We start from the raw sequence: 16,238 nt of genomic DNA on the forward strand, positions 1-16,238 counted from the left end.
GCCGGAGTATTGTATGTAAAAGGCAGCAGGGTGATGCAGGGGAAGGGGGAAGAGAGCCGGAGCATTGTATGTAAAAGGCAGCAGGGTGATGCAGGGGGAAGGGGGCAGAGAGCCGGTTCATTGTATGTATAAGGCAGCAGGGTGATGCAGGGGAAGGGGGAAGAGAGCCGGAGCATTGTATGTAAAAGGCAGCAGGGTGATGCAGGAGAAGGGGGAAGAGAGACGGAACATTGTATGTATAAGGCAGCAGGGTGATGCAGGGGGAAGGGGGCAGAGAGCCGGAGCATTATATGTATAAGGCAGCAGGATGATGCAGGGGGAAGGGGGCAGAAAACAGGAGCATTGTATGTATAAGGCAGCAGGGTGATGCAGGGGGAAGGGGACAGAGAGCCGGAGCATTGTATGTATAAGGCAGCAGGATGATGCAGGGGGGAGGGGGCAGAGAGCCGGAGCATTGTATGTATAAGGCAGTAGGGGGATGCAAGGGGAAGGGGGCAGAGAGCCGGAGCATTGTATGTATAAGGCAGCAGGGTGATGCAGGGGATGGGGGCAGAGAGCTGGAGCATTGTATGTAAAAGGCATGAAAAATTAATGTTAGTGGTCCGCGGGAATCAAAATTGTGAGTTTAGTGGGCCGTGAGGTCCAAAAGGATGGCAACCACTGATCTACAGCACTTTATTAAAGGGAAAAAGATACAAATTATACTTACAAAACCAATAAGAGTGATAGTGTATCATGAAATCCAGAAGCCAGCCCTCAAACCTCATAGGTTCAAACGGATGATGTTACCGGCCGACGTGTTTCGGGGGACAAACCCCCTTCCTCAGAGCAAGAGTTTTGCTCTGAGAAAGGGGGCTTGTCCCCTGAAACATGAAAGCTGGTCAAGTTTCAAGTTTGTTCCTTTCCAGGTCGGGATTTTTGACTCACCTCCTTAAATCCTTTTCTTGGAGTAAATTACAGGACACATTACATTACAGGTCCCTCCTATTGGTTCCTTATGATTCACTCCTTATTGCTTGCTACAAAACTGAGGTTTGCTGGGAGAAAGAGGGGCTATGCTATAAGTGTCATGTCTATTTGCTTATGTGTGAATTATGTTGGATTATTTATCTTGTTTTCAGATTTATTTCCGGGAAGGAGATCAAGAAAAAAAAGTGTCTATTTGGGCTGCAGAGCCGTGTCCCCCCTCCCGCCCCACAGAGTACAGTGACTGAGCTGAGGCTACAGGACACAGACGTAAGGAGCCCCACTCCTTGTGTAAGGTGAGGGACCCTGACTGACTCTCCGTGTTAATATTCACATCGGCTATCTCTCAGGGTTTTTCAGTAAGGGTGTGCAAAGAGCAAACAAACTCATAGCAACCTTTTAGCAGCTTTTAGCTTACCGCAGTCAGACCAGTAAAAAATTTAAAAGTAACGTAGGCCAAAACTTTTTTCTTTCTGAACAGAGGATGGAAGGGTTAGAACCTCTCTCGGGTATTTATTGGAAGACAAGTGAGGGGCAGTCTGGAATTGGACCACATAGCTAAAAAATAAACTGACAGGGGTTCTCACTTTCCCCACTTTTACTAACAAAGGGTGTTTCCATAACTGTCTGTATCCCTTTCAGAGATTTCCTCTCACTTCCTCTCTTGGTGACAATGTTGAAGATCAACTCCAGGAAACCATTTATAATTTCTTTTAGTTCTGAAGAGTGTGGAAAGATTTGGAATTCCTATCAGGTGTTTATTGCTTTCAATGTTCCCATTTTGGTGCGATTGTCATTTTGGCAGGGTGTCACCAGGACAGGAAGTGAGGGGGAACCTTCCCAATGGAATCCCAGGCAGCAGTAAAACTTAAAGAACAATAGTAATAACCCCTGTGCAAAATAAAGGTGTAATAAAAATCAACAATTATATAATTATGTGCAAATAAACTTGAAGGAGAAGTACAGCCAAAACTCGTTTGGCTGTACTTCTCCTGTGGATCACAGGAGTGCAGTTTGTTATGCACTCCTGTAACCGTTTTCAGCAAACAGCGGGCTTAAGCCTTCTGTCGGCTGATGTCACAGAGTTGGTCCAAATTAGAGCAAGAATAAAGTTGGGATCCGCCCACAACCCTGGAGCGCCACCCGGCTGAGCCTCTCAGTGAACCGCTGGGAGCCTGAGCCAGCTATCCCAGCTCCATCCTCAGCCCAGCGTCTCCAGTGAGCTTGGGGTGGGGGGGGGGGGTGAGGGCAGAGCAGAGAGCTCTGAGAACCTGCACAATCAGTGGACTTTGATCACGCAGTTCTCAGTGTTGGGGGGGGGGGCAGAGCAGAGAGCTGGTGACTGACAGTCACTAGCTGTCTGCTCCCGGAGCTCTGAGAACCGAGTGATCTCTGAGAACCGAGTGATCAGCGGACTTTGATCACGCGGTACTCAGTGTTGGGGGGGGGGGCAAGGGCAGAGCAGAGAGCTGGTGACTGACAGTCACCAGCTGTCTGCTCACGGAGCTCTGAGAACCGAGCGATCAGCAGACTTTGATCACCTGGTTCTCAGTATTGGTGGGGGGGGGGGGGGGGGGTTGGGGGCGAGGACAGAGCAGAGAGCTGGTGACTGACACCAGCTCTGTGCTCACGAAACTTTTTTTCTTTTTTTCTTTTTTTTTTAAAGCCCGTAGCGTGTGCAACACACTCAAAAGACTCCACCCGGTGCATAAAAAAGTGCACACACACAAAGTGAGAACACAAAAAAGCACAGGGTGTGCGACAACGTATGGTCTTCCCTCCGAAGAGGTAGGACCCGAAACCTCAATCCCCCGGGGCTCAAGACTCCTGACAGGGACATAAGGTACTCATGGTCTGTCTGGCCGAAACCAGACCGACCCCGTTCTTCAGGGGGACTGCCGAAACAGCCCCCACCGAGTACTAAGTAGGGCTCCCCCGAAGGGAGACCCCATGGGAGAGGGCGAACTAAGCCAAAAGGCCATATCCACCCCCTCCCAAGACTTAAGGCTGGGCCCGAGGACCCACACACTCCAGTCTGTGCAAATAAAGAAAAAAGGTGACAGTGCAGGTGACGGACTAAAAGAAAAAGACAGACAAAACAAAAAAGTGGGGAAAGGGTAGTGGGGAAAGTGCTTTGGTGCCATGTGGAGAACCAAGGCAGGCCTTCCAGCCGGAATAAAAAATTCCTCTGGTGCAAGCCAAAAGGCCTGTCCCAAGAGGCAGGTGCGAAAAAGGTGTGCATAGTGCAGTGACCAAGGTGCCGAAAAAACTCACAGCGAGCTGCCCCTCACCAGTGAGAAATTAAGGCACCCCTGGGCTGCCACCCCAGGGGCACTTACACTACGGGCTTTTTCAATCTCAGCCCCCGGCCAGACCGAGTGTAGCCTATCCCCACCAGCAGACATCAGAACCTGGACAGCTTAGAGAGAGCTTGCCTACAACTGGGGACAGGCCCGTCAGCAAGCCAGATCAAAACCCAGGAGAGAAAGCCCTCCCCTCGCCATCCTGTTCCTCAGCCCATTACATCCAGGAGCAGTTCCACCGGGCTCACCCTCCAGACCGGCTTTCCTGCTCCCTTCAAACTGGTTAGGACAGTTCAACCCATTCGAATCAGAAGGCGTCAGGCCCCACATGCTTTCCCAGATGACCTACTCCCCATACCTCAATACTTAGAGCGCTCCGGGTTTCGGTCATACTGGTACTAGCTAAGGCCCATACCAACTGATAAGAACAGATACTACACTTGTATAAACAAAGGACTATCTCTATAAGTTTGGAGTAATTTGGAAAGCACCACGTCCCTATTGAATATTTAGAAAATATACTACACTTGATCTTAGCCAAAAGGGCGAGAAGAGATAACTCTGAGAACCGAGCGATCAGCGGACTTAGATCACGTGGTTTTTAGTGTTGGGGGGGGGGCAGGGCAGTGCAGAGAGCACCAGCTCTCTGCTCATGGAGCTCTGGGAACCGAGCGATCAGCAGACTTAGATCACGCGGTTCTCAGTGTTAGAGCCAGCGGGGGACAGATGCAGCATCGGATCGATTCTGCATCCACCTAGGTAAGTATGATTTTTAAAAAAAAAAAGGAAAGCCGAACTTCTCTTTTAAAATAAACAGAGTTGCATATCTTCAAGCTTCAGAAAAAGCAATGTTTGTTACTTTATGTTATCCTGTATGTACCTCATTCACAAGGGGAAGATGTAAAGGAATCTCTCATAGTGTAGCATATTCAATTTTTAAGAAACAATTAAAATGCACTTACATCATTAAGAAGTATAACAGGCATGTAAATAGATAAAAAATGCCGGTTTGTGTTCCACCAACCGGAAGTGACGTGTCTCAATGAAGTCCCTCCCAGCGAGTATCATCAGCAACGTCTGACGTCATCAGGGGTCACATCCCCTGATGGCATTAGACGTTGCTGACAAAATGCGTTGGGCGGGACTTTCCGTGACACGTCACTTCCAGTTTGGAACGCAAACCAGCGTTTTTGATCTATTTACATGCATGTTATACTTCTTAATGGTGTAAATGCATTTTAATTGTTTCTTAATAAAAATGTAATATGCTACACTATGAGAGATTCCTTTACATCTTCTTCTTGTGAATGAGGCACATACAGGATTTCTTAAAGGCACAGGAGCACTTTAGAAGAGATGATTTTTATCTAGTCAGGCAGAAGCTTAGGACTCCATTGGTGGACCGAGTATTTATTACATACACTATATTGTCAAAAGTATTGGGACACCTGCCTTTACACACACATGAACTTTACTTAACTTAACTCTTAGTCTGTTGGGTTCAATATTGAGTTGGCCACCCTTTGCAGCTATAACAGCTTCAGCTCTTCTGGGAAGGCTGTCCACAAGGTTTAGGAGTGTGTGTATGGGAATGTTTGACCATTCTTCCAGAAGCGCATTTGTTAGGTCAGGCACTGATGTTGAACGAGAAGGCCTGGCTTTCATTCTCCGCTCTAATTCATCCCAAAGATGTTCTGTCGGGTTGAGGTCAGGACTTCTTTTTCAAGACACAATATTTATTACTTTTCACTTCAAGCTGTTTTGATTCATAACAAGCACTTTATTGGGACTTTTTTGAACGTAACTCTTGTTGTATTTTGTCTAATTTAAAGGAAAAGTGAAAACTTAATGGAGGTTCTAACCCTTAAATACCCCATCCAAAAGGAAAGAAAGATTTTGGCAGGAGATATACTTTACTTGTGACGGGTTGGTATGGGTGACAGCAGATTGCTCTTTGCCTTACTGACTAAGCCTGTCTGTATATATAACATGCTTGCCTCGCCTGTCTCCCTTCCCCTTCTCAGCGAGCGGATATAAAGATCTCTTGCAGTTCCCTTTCAGGGAGGATGGGGGTCCTGAAACGCCCCCCACACAGAACAAAGACGCCAAGCATAGCGCAAAGGACGCGGAAGGAGAAGCAGAAGCTGCAGAGAGCTGTTACCCAGGTAATGCTATGTGGAATGTCAATGTTCATTCTCTATTCTCTTCCAGATTTTGCTAGGAATGTCCTATAAGACTTGTCCTGGATTTTACTGGCTGCTGAAGTACAGCACAAGTTTACATTGAGAGGTGCTCTGTCCATAGAGTTCAGTTAATCCTCATTTGTAGAGTTATAGGAAATTCCCACGATTCTTTGTAGCCTACACAAGTAGTGCCTTCACGATTCTAGGTTGTGCAACCTCCCACTTCCATAATTACATCCTTCTTTCACCACCTTTCTTTCTGGTTTTGTAAAGAATGGGGATGGGGAAGGACTTCTGTCAAGTTTTTATTGTTGTCTCTGACCCTTATATCTCACTTTCTGTAACAGTGACCACACTGGGGGTGAGGACAGATCTCTCCAATACAAAACCCAGACCATTCTCAACCAGCATTTTTCCAGATGTTGCTAGGGGATCCTTTGAGTTGTGGTTGATTGACCTCCCATATGATGATACCTGCAGGGCTGTGGATAAGGGGCATCACCTCTTCTCCTGTAGAGGGTCCAGGCAGTGGTGTGGATCGTATTTAGGCAGGGAGGGTGATCGGTGAGGCGGGAGGTTGATGTGGCAATTACTGGAAGCGATCCCCTGTATGGCACTCTCGTCAGCAGCTGAAAGCTGGCATCTTCTCTCTCTCCTGTCGGCTTTCAGCTGCTGCAGAGAGAGCCATCAGGTCCGGTAATTGCTCCCCTATCCCCTGGCGCACTGATTACCCTCCCTGTTTATCATATGTTTCCCCTTTATCCCAGGCCCCTGTACCCCCGCAGTGCTGCTGGCTTCCCTCCTCTCCTTCCTGCAGGTAGCTGCAAGCTTACAATAGGATCCTTTAGGATGGAGAGTGGGGGAAGGGTCCAGTAAATAGTTCATACTTACCTGCCCCTTCCTTTCCTGAATGAACACAATGAGTGATCGGTACCGATCACTCACTGTGTTCATTCATAACTAAAGCATAATAAACTATGTCTATTAGATGTGGGGGGGGGGGGGGGCTGTCAGGTTGGCTGTATGGAGCCCTGTGGTTTCTAATAGCAGCCCTGGTAGCGCCACTTGACTGAGCCAGTGGCAAGACACCAATGATCTTTTAAGCAGCCTGTAAAGGTAGCAATCTGACCACTAGAGGGAGCATTTTTCTCTGACCAGCAATGTAGGGTGCATACTACCCACTGAACCGTGACGAATACATTTTAGCAAGGGTCCCCTGAGACCTAAAAAGTATTTAAAAGATTTCTCTGGGTTTCAAAGGTTGAGAAAAGCAGGTCTAACCTCCACTCTATACAGAACTAAAAGAATTTAAAAAATGTCTTAACTGTTAGGGATTAAACTTCTGACTTTTAGGATATTTCATAAAAAAGTATTAACTGGCACTTGCATGAAATAAAAAGAGATTCTGACACCCTCGGACAAGGAATATTATGACAAACTCATAAGCCTCAATACAGCAGGGCTTGACTGTCCAACTAAACACTAATCATAGTAGGCCCTGAAGACCACTTGGAACTGGCTGCATCACTTTACTGGTCTCATTCATCTTCATTTAGTTGTCTGCCTTTGTTGCAGGATGCGATACAAAATCCAATCAGTCCTAACCAAGAATATGTGGGATACCGCGGCAGCACCTACAACTTCAGACGCACTGGCGCGCGCTGCCTGCAGAGGTGAGAGATACAAATGTGTTTTTTTAAGTTGCAGTTTGGCTCTAATCTTCTTCGTCCAGAAGGGCGAGCCAGAAAAACTGGTGCAGATATGAAGCACAGGTACCTAGAGGTGCACATACCTGCCCAAAACCTTCCTTTCACAGCCAAGTTTTAGGCCTCTCTGCTGGGCAAAGCTTTGGCACTGCCTTCTCCATCCTGTTTTGTCTACTGTGAATTCCTGTTGACCAGTGGGACTGCCCATGGGCCAATATGAATACATGGAGGTAGGGACTCAGTAGAGACCTCCGAAACTGTGCAGATGTTTTTAAACTTCGCCTGCCATAAAGACCAGTTTGGGCTACAGACTGTGCCTGACTAGTTAAAATGGTTACCGATGGGTATTAGGTGTTTGGCAGTGGCAGTTTATTTGAATGGTACATGAGTGAAGGAGATGTATGAAGAGAGGCAAATATAGTCCACCCCCAGTGTCCAATCAGGGCCCAAGGGCAATCTGTAGAACTTGTGAAATATACAAGTCAATGCGCAGTGCTCCTGGGACACCAGACTCTCAACAGTGCAAACCTATTACCAGAAATATTTTATCTCTGTAATAATTAGGAGATCAAATGGTCTTTACCAGTGAGTTGAATCCCTCCGGATCCACTGGTACAATCTGTCCCCTGAAGATGTCCTATTGTTGACGAAACGTGCAAGCTTGGGCTTGTTGTGTTGTGACGTCATCACACCTGTCGGTGTACAATGGCGGAGAGCTTTATGCTTTTTGTGCTGAGATGTGTGGGAGTGGCATAGTTTATTGGACTGGTACAAGAGTGGAGGAGACGTATTTAGAGAGGTGCTGCAGATACGGAGGGATTCAGTTCATTGGTTTGTACACTGGGAGTGGACTATACAGTATATAGATAGTTACAACTTAAATAGTTGTTTACAATTTCATATGCTGTTTATGATTAGGAATAGAGATTTATAGAATGACTATAGAAATTGGGTTATGTTTTGTTAAATTCACTTTTATTATTATGTTTAAAAGAGATTGCGCACCTTTTTGAGTACAATTTACTGTACCTCAATAGAAACATTAAAGTAATAATCCAAACATATGCTGGCATGCGATTTTACATTGCGTTGTGCTGCAATGCATTTTTAATATACAGTGCATCTTGAAAGTATTCCCAACGCTTCACCTTTTTCTACATTTGGTTACGTTACAGCCTTATTCCAAAATTGATTGCATTCATTATTGTACTCAAAATTCTACAAACAATACCCCACAATGACAACATGAAAGAAGTTTTTTTTTAAGACCCCATTCACACTAGCGCGACTTGTCAAGCGACTTGGTCCCTGACAAGTCGCGGTGGGTCGCCTGCCATTGATTAGCACAGGACCCGTTCTAATAGGAGCGACACAAGTCGCTCCGACTTAGAAAAAGGGTCCTTTACTACTTTGGGGCGACCTGGAGGCGACCTGCATTGACTTCAATTATATGAAGTCCGTGCATGTCGCGCCAATGTCGCGGTGCACGCTGTGCACCGCGACTGCACAGGTCGCCCCAGCAAGTCGTGTCGCCCCTGTGTGAATGGGCTTTTAATCTTTGCAAATGTATTAAAAATAAAAAAAAATTAAAACATGTACATAAGTATTTACAGCCTTTGCCATGACCCTCAAAATTGAGCTTAGGTGCATCCTGTTCCCACTGATCATCTCTGAGATGTTTCTACAACTGATTGGGGTCCACCTGTGGTAAATTCAGTTGATTGGACATGATTTGCAAAGGCACACACCTGTTTATATAAGGTCCCACAGTTAACAGTGCATGTCAGAGCACAAACCAAGCCATGAAGTCCAAGGAATTGTCTGTAGACCTCCCAGATAGGATTGTATCGAGGCACGGATCTGGGGAAGGGTACAGAAAAAGGTCTGCAGTTTTTCTGTACCCTTCCCCAATGAACACAGTGGCCTCCATATTTCATCAATAGAAAAAGTTTGTAACCACCAGGACTCTTTCTAGAGTGGGCCACCCGGCCACACTGAGCAATCAGGAGAAAAGGGCCTTAGGCTGGCCATACATGATACAATTTTCTTTCAGTTTTCTGTCAGATTTTCTTAAAATTTACCTTCAAGTATGTAGTACGAAGGCCTGCCTAATTGGATACAAATGAATGTGTTGTTTAGCTTTGAACTCACATTATGTGGTTTGTGGTAGATCTGACATAAAATTGTACAACAAAAGTTGAACATGTATGGCCAGCCTTAGTCAGGGAGGAGACCAAGGACCCGATAGTCACTCTGACAGAGCTCTAGCGTTTCTCTGTGGAGAGAGGAGAACCTTCCAGGAGAACAACCATCACTGCAGCAGTCCACCTATCACGCCTGTATGGGAGAGTGGCCAGTTGGAAGCCACTCCTCAGTAAAAGGCACATGACCGCCCACCTGAAGTTTGCTGAAGGACTCTCAGACCATGAGAAACAAAGATTGAACTCTTTGGCCTGAATGGCAAATGTCATGTCTGGAGGAAACCAGGCACCGCTCATCACCTGGCCAATACCATCCCTACAGTGAAGCATGGTGGTGGCAACATCATGCTGTAGGGATGTTTTTCAGCAGCAGGAACTGGGAGACTAGTCAGAATCGAGGGAAAGATGAATGCAGCAATGTACAGAGACAGCCTTGATGAAAACCTGCTCCAAAGTGCTCTGGACCTCAGACTGGGGTGAATGTTCATCTTCCAACAGAACAATGACCCTAAGCACACAGCCAAGATAACAAAGGAGTGCCTACGGAAAAACAAATCTGTGAATGTCCTTGAGTGGCCCAGCCAGAGACCAGACTTGAAACCCAATTGAACATCTCTGGAGAGATCTGAAAATTGCTGTGCACTGACACTCCCCATCCAACCTGATGGAGCTTGAAAGTTCCTGCGAAGAAGAATGGGAGAAACTGCCCATAAATAGGTGTGCCAAGCTTGTAGCATCATACTCAAAAAGACTTCAGGCTGTAATTGGTGCCAAAGGAGCTCCAACAAAGTATTGAGCAAAGGCTGGGAATACTCTTGTACATGGGATTGTTTTCATTTTTTATTTTTAATATGTTTGCAACGATTTCAAACAAACTTCTTTCGCGTTGTCATTGTGGGGTATTGTATAATTTTGAGGAAAATAGTGAATTTGTTCCATTTTGGAATAAGGCTGTAACATAACAAATTGTGGAAAAAGTGAAGCGCTGTGAATATTTTCTGGATGCACTGTGATCTTTTAAAGAGGAAGTAAACCCTCCTCTGTAACTTGTACCTATAGGTGATCCTATGATAAGGCTTACCTATAGGTACTGTAAATATCTCCTAATCATGTACCGTTTAGGAGATATTTACCTTACATGCAGCCAGTGACGTCACTGGTGCATGCGCTCTGAAGGAACGGCCGCTGGTGCCGTTCCTTCAGAGTCCCGTGCCGTGACTGTCGGCTCTCGCATGCGTGCGCGGGAGCGACGTCACCGCGGCTCCGGCCAATCAGATGGCCGGATGCCGCGATCCCGGAAGACGGGCGACTGGACATGTCGCCCGTCATAGAGGTGAGCGGACGGCACGGCGGGGGCTCGTTCTAAGGTATTTCATAATGAGCTAGTATGCTATGCATACTAGCTCATTATGTGTTTCTCTTTCAGCTTGTAAAAAAAAAATAAAAAAATGTAACTGAGTTTACAACCTCTTTAAAGGCTTTTTCCCTTTTTTCCTTCTTCTGTGCTTTTACCATGCACTGCTGTGTGTTGCAACAAGCTGAACAAAAATGCAACCTATTTTTTTAGTGCACACCGGCAGCACATTGGTTTGAATTGACTCCATAGAAAACAAGGCTATTTGCTTTTCCTTGCATTGGGTAACGCAGCCCGAACCTTCTAATAATGTTTTATTTTTGTGTACATTTTACTGCTTGTCAATGCCATGTCCACCTCATAATGACTTCATTTCTGTTTTAGCCATCCGATTCGGATGTTCGCCTCTTTTCACCCCTCTGCCAACACCTCTGGACCTGTAGCCGCTTCTCTGCAGTCTAGGTAAAGATATACACAGACTACAAGATGACTGCATGCTGTAAGCAATAGCAAGAACTTTCATGTCAGGATCATCAGCTATTATTGTAATAAAAGCTGCAATTTTAAAAGCATTGAAAATGACTTTAGGACATTGAAGCCCCACTCTGGACAGCAGAAAAAGATGACCCTTGGATGGGCCTCTTACCCCGCACTGCAGAAGGCTTGTTAAATATATACGAAAAGTGGAAAAAGGTCTTATACTTACCTTATTCATTGCTCAGGAAAGGCTTCCAATGCACTGTGCAACCAGTCTCCTAAAGCCTCTTGTCTTTGGAGCTCAGGCCAGTGGTCTCGTTGTGACATCATTGCATTCATGGAAGGACCAATAGTCCTGCATTGTACACTATATTGGTAAAAGTATTGGGACGCCTACCATTACACACACATGAACTTTAATGGCATCCCAGTCTTAGTCCGTAGGGTTCAATATTGAGTTGGCCCACCCTTTGCAGCTATAACAGCTTCAACTCTTCTGGGAAGGCTGTCCACAAAGTTTAGGAGTGTGTCTATGGGAATGTTTGACCATTCTTCCAGAAGTGCATTTGTGAGGTCAGGCATTGATGTTGAATGAGCAGGCCTGGCTCACAGTCTCGGCTATAATTCATCCCAAAGGTGTTCTGTCGGGTTAAGGTTAGGACTCTGTGCAGGCCAGTCAAGTTCCTCCACCCCAAACTCACTCATCCATGTCTTTATGGACCTTGTTTTGTGCACTGGTGCTCAGTTATGTTTGAACAGGAAGGGGTCATCCCCAAACTCTTCCCACAAAGTTGGGAGCATGAAATTGTCCAAAATGTCTTGGTATGCTGATGCCTTAAGAGTTCTCTTCACTGGAACTAAGGGGCCAAGCCCAACCCCTGAAAAACAACCCCACACCATAATCCCCCCTCCACCAAGGACCAGTGCACAAAGCAATATCCATAAAGACATGGATGAGCGAGTTTTGGGTGGAGGAACGTGACCGGCTTGCACAATGTCCTGACCTCAACCCAACAGAACACTTTTGGGATGAATTATAGCCGAGACTGTGAGCCAGGCCTTCTCATGCAACATCAGTGCCTGACCTGAACTGGACTCTGTGCAGGCCAGTCTAGTTTCTCCACCCCAAACTTGCTCATCCATGTCTTTATGAAGGCTTGAAGAATGGTCAAACATTCCCATAGACACACTCCTAAAACTTGTGGACAGCCTTCCCAGAAGAGTTGAAGCTGTTATAGCTGCAAAGGGTGGGCCAACTCAATATTGAACCCTATGGACTAAGACTGGGATGCCATTAAAGTTCATGTCCGTGTAAAGGCAGGTTTCCCAATACTTTTGGCAAAATAGTATATGTCAGGCTGGCAAGGGCCCGCCTACAACCTGGCGCATCAGAGAGAAGAGGTGAGCCTTGGATGTCTGCCTGAGCAAGGAATAAGGTTATTTTTACAGCGTTTTCCTTAAAGTGATTGTAAAGGATCAAAAAAAAATTTTTAAATAACATACATGTCATAATTACCAGCTCAGTGTATGAGTTTTGCACGGAGCAGCCCTGATCCTCCTCTTCTCGGGTCCCTTTGCCGCTTCTGGCTCAGACCACCCCCCACTCCTCCCTTGGAGTGCCCCATAACAAGCCGCTTGCTGTGGCGGCACTCATGCAGGCCCACTCCCAAGCCAGCTCTGTGCGTCCATTGACACACAGAGTGTGGCTTGGCCCTGCCCCCCATGCCCTCCTCACTGGCTATAATTAACAGCGCTGGGGCTTTTTTGCGCTCTAAACAAAAAAAGGCTGAGAATTTGGAAGGAAAAAAAAACCAATATTTTTTTATTTTCTGCTATCAAAACATACATGCATACATACATCAATAAAAAAGTTAAAAAACTCAAATTTCTTCATAAATTTAGGCCAACGTGTAATCTGCTACATGTTTTTGTTAAAAAAAATATCCCAATAGGCGTATATTGATGCAAAAATTATAGCGTCTACAAACTATGGGATATATTCTGGAATTTTTATTTATTTTTTGTTATACTAGTAATGGCGGCGATCAGTGTCTTATAGCGGGACTGCGATATTGCGGCGGACAATCTGACACTTTGTGGGAACCAATGACACTAATACAGTGATTAGTGCTAAAGATACATACCGTCACTGTACTAATGACATTGGCTGGGAAGGGGTTAAACATCTAGGGCGATCAAAGGGTTAAATGTGTGCCTAACCAGTGTTTTTGTGTACTGTGGGATGTTCTTTTACTAAGGGAAGTGATGCTTTTTTTTCCCCTGCTTTACGGGTACAGAAAATCCATCACTCCCCCTCTGTCAGAACAGAGCTCTGCCTTGTTTACATAGGCAGATCCCTGTTCAGAGTCTCTGCCTGACGATCAGCGGGTGCCGGAGGACATCCAGTGTCCGTCACCTGCAGATTGGCTTCTGCTGTAAATAAATTCAGCAGAAGCAGTCTGCCTGCGGCGCACGCCCCTTAGGCAGAAGTAAAGAATCACATATATACTGGATATACACTGAACAAAATTATAAACGCAACACTTTTGTTTTTGCCCCCATTTTTCATGAGCTGAACTCAAAGATCTAAGACTAAAATCTGTGTTAGTGATCACTTCTTCTTTGCTGAGATAATCCATCCACCTCACAGGTGTGGCATATCAAGATGCTGATTAGACAGCATGATTATTGCACAGGTGTGCCTTAGGCTGGCCACAATAAAAGGCCACTCTAAAATGTGCAGTTTTATCACACGGCACAATGCCACAGATGTCGCAAGTTTTGAGCGAGCGTGCAATTGGCATGCTGACTGCAGGAATGCCTACCAGAGCTGTTGCCCGTGAATTGAATGTTCATTTCTCTACCATAAGCCATATCCAAAGGGATAACCGAGAATTTGGCAGTACATCCAACCGGCCTCACAACCGTAGACCACGTGTAACCACACCAGCCCAGGACCTCCACATCCAGCATCTTCACCTCCAAGATCGTATGAGACCGGCCACCTGGACAGCTGCTGCAACAATTGGTTTGCATAACCAAAGAATTTCTGTACAAACTGTCAGAAACCGTCTCAGGGAAGCTCATCTGCATGCTCGTGGTCCTCATGGGGGTCTCGACCTGACTGCAGTTTGTCTTCGTAACCGACTTGAGAGGACAAATGCTCACATTCAATGGCGTCTGGTGCTTTGGAGAGGTGTTCTCTTCACGGATGATTCCCGGTTTTCTCAGATCTTTGAGTTCAGCTCATGAAAAATGGGGGCAAAAACAAGTGTTGCGTTTATAATTTTGTTCAGTATATATGTGATTCTGCGCAGGAGGGCCGTCTGTAACAGTTTATCTGCTATGGGTGGTCCGGAAGTGGTTGATATGTTAAAGTTTTTATGAGATTTTAGTAATTGGGCTTACAAATACTTTGCACACCAGGAATAATAAAGCAAGCAGCACAGAATGAGCAATATCTTATTGTGTTCTGCCTTGGGGTTCCTGTCTCTTCATTACAAATGACTTCTTTCCTACAGGAGCAGGGGGTTGAGAAATGCCATGTTTCATGCTGTGCCTGGTTATATGAACCCTTATAGCTGCGTTATCTCACTCCTGTGTTATTTGTGTTTAGCGAGGCATCTGCTGCTGTCTCAGAAGGTTCCACTCTGCTGTCTGAAGTTTTGGACTCATCAGCCCCGGTCGCCTCTCCGGACAAGCCCTCATCCTCTCCTCCTCGGCGCTCATCCTCTTCCTCTTCGGAAGGTTGCGATTGGTCAGAAACTGTGGAGCAGGGAATGCGTGTGCTGGCCAAGCGGGTCACCCCACAAGGGAATACTCAGTATCTGGTGGAGTATGAGGAAGGCGGCATCTTCTGATCTCACACGCTCTGCCCCTGTGCGCTACACTTCGTGGGTCCCACTTCTTGGCTGACTGTAAATACAGCTCTGCAAGGCTGATTTTGAACTCTCTGTACACGCGTGTACATAGCAGTGCTTGTGCTTCTCGTCCCGTCATGTGTTTATACGGTGTCAGCTCACGGAGGCTGTGTTACTTTACTGCGGGACGATTTGATGAAGGAAATCCGATTTGTTTTCTTTTCTCCTCTTTTGCTTTGTTGTATCACATCCTTTAGTAGGTGGGATGGAAGGTATGATGTCCTGTCTGTTCTAAGCTCTGGCTTAAGATGGTGTCCGTGTGTTGAACAGTTGTGCAGGTTCTTGTCTGTTAGCATCTCCAAGGAAACACATTCATGTCTGTCAAGGATTATTAAAAAAAAGTTGGACCTGGTCTCAATCTCTTCTGCTTATTTTTAAAAGGCGTTTTTTTATGTAAAATGGTAAATTCACCTATCATAACTTCTGCATTCCTCTCCGGCACATAATTCTCGCAGCCAAACCCTCCACATTAGTCTCCGGCACAAACTTCCCGAAACCGAACCCTCCACAGTTGTCTCCTGCACATCCTTCTGAAACCGTGCACATCCTTCTGAAACCGAACCCTCCACACTTGTCTCCTGCACATCCTTCCGAAACCGAACCTTCCACACTCGTCTCCAGGACATACTTCCCGAAACCGAACCCTCCACACTCGTCTGCGGCACATACTTCCGGAAACCGAACCCTCCACACTCGTCTCCTGCACATACTTCCCGAAACCGAACCCTCCACACTCGTCTCCTGCACATACTTCCCGAAACCGAACCCTCCACACTCGTCTCCTGCACATCCTTCCGAAACCGAACCCTCCACACTTGTCTCCTGCAGATCCTTCCGAAACCGAACCCTCCACACTCGTCTCCGGCACATACTTCCCGAAACCGAACCCTCCACAGTTGTCTCCTGCACATCCTTCCGAAACCGAACCCTCCACACTCGTCTCCAGGACATACTTCCCGAAAACCAAACCCTCCACACTCGTCTCCTGCTCCTGCACATACTTCCCGAAACCGAACCTTCCACACTCGTCTCTGACACATACTTCCCGAAACCGAACCCTCCACACTCGTCTGCGGCACATACTTCCCGAAACCGAACCCTCCACACTCGTCTGCGGCACATACTTCC

The 16,238-nt window shown here is 46.3% G+C and overlaps 1 protein-coding gene across 1 annotated transcript in view; it reads left to right on the forward strand.

The window, feature by feature from the left end:
- Positions 1–15,462, forward strand: part of PHF1 (PHD finger protein 1) — a 91,697-nt gene extending 76,235 nt beyond the window's left edge. Inside the window, exons 11-15 of the mRNA XM_082263535.1 lie at positions 1,122–1,262; positions 5,320–5,434; positions 7,028–7,125; positions 11,098–11,175; positions 14,807–15,462. Coding sequence (XP_082119661.1) covers positions 1,122–1,262; positions 5,320–5,434; positions 7,028–7,125; positions 11,098–11,175; positions 14,807–15,050 — 676 coding nt within the window. The 3' untranslated portion in view covers positions 15,051–15,462. The remainder of the gene's footprint in view (positions 1–1,121; positions 1,263–5,319; positions 5,435–7,027; positions 7,126–11,097; positions 11,176–14,806) is intronic.
- The last annotated feature ends 776 nt before the right edge of the window (positions 15,463–16,238 follow it).

This window comes from Pelophylax lessonae, assembly GCF_965119305.1.
Source record: "Pelophylax lessonae genome assembly, chromosome: 7".
Lineage (NCBI taxonomy): Eukaryota > Metazoa > Chordata > Amphibia > Anura > Ranidae > Pelophylax > Pelophylax lessonae.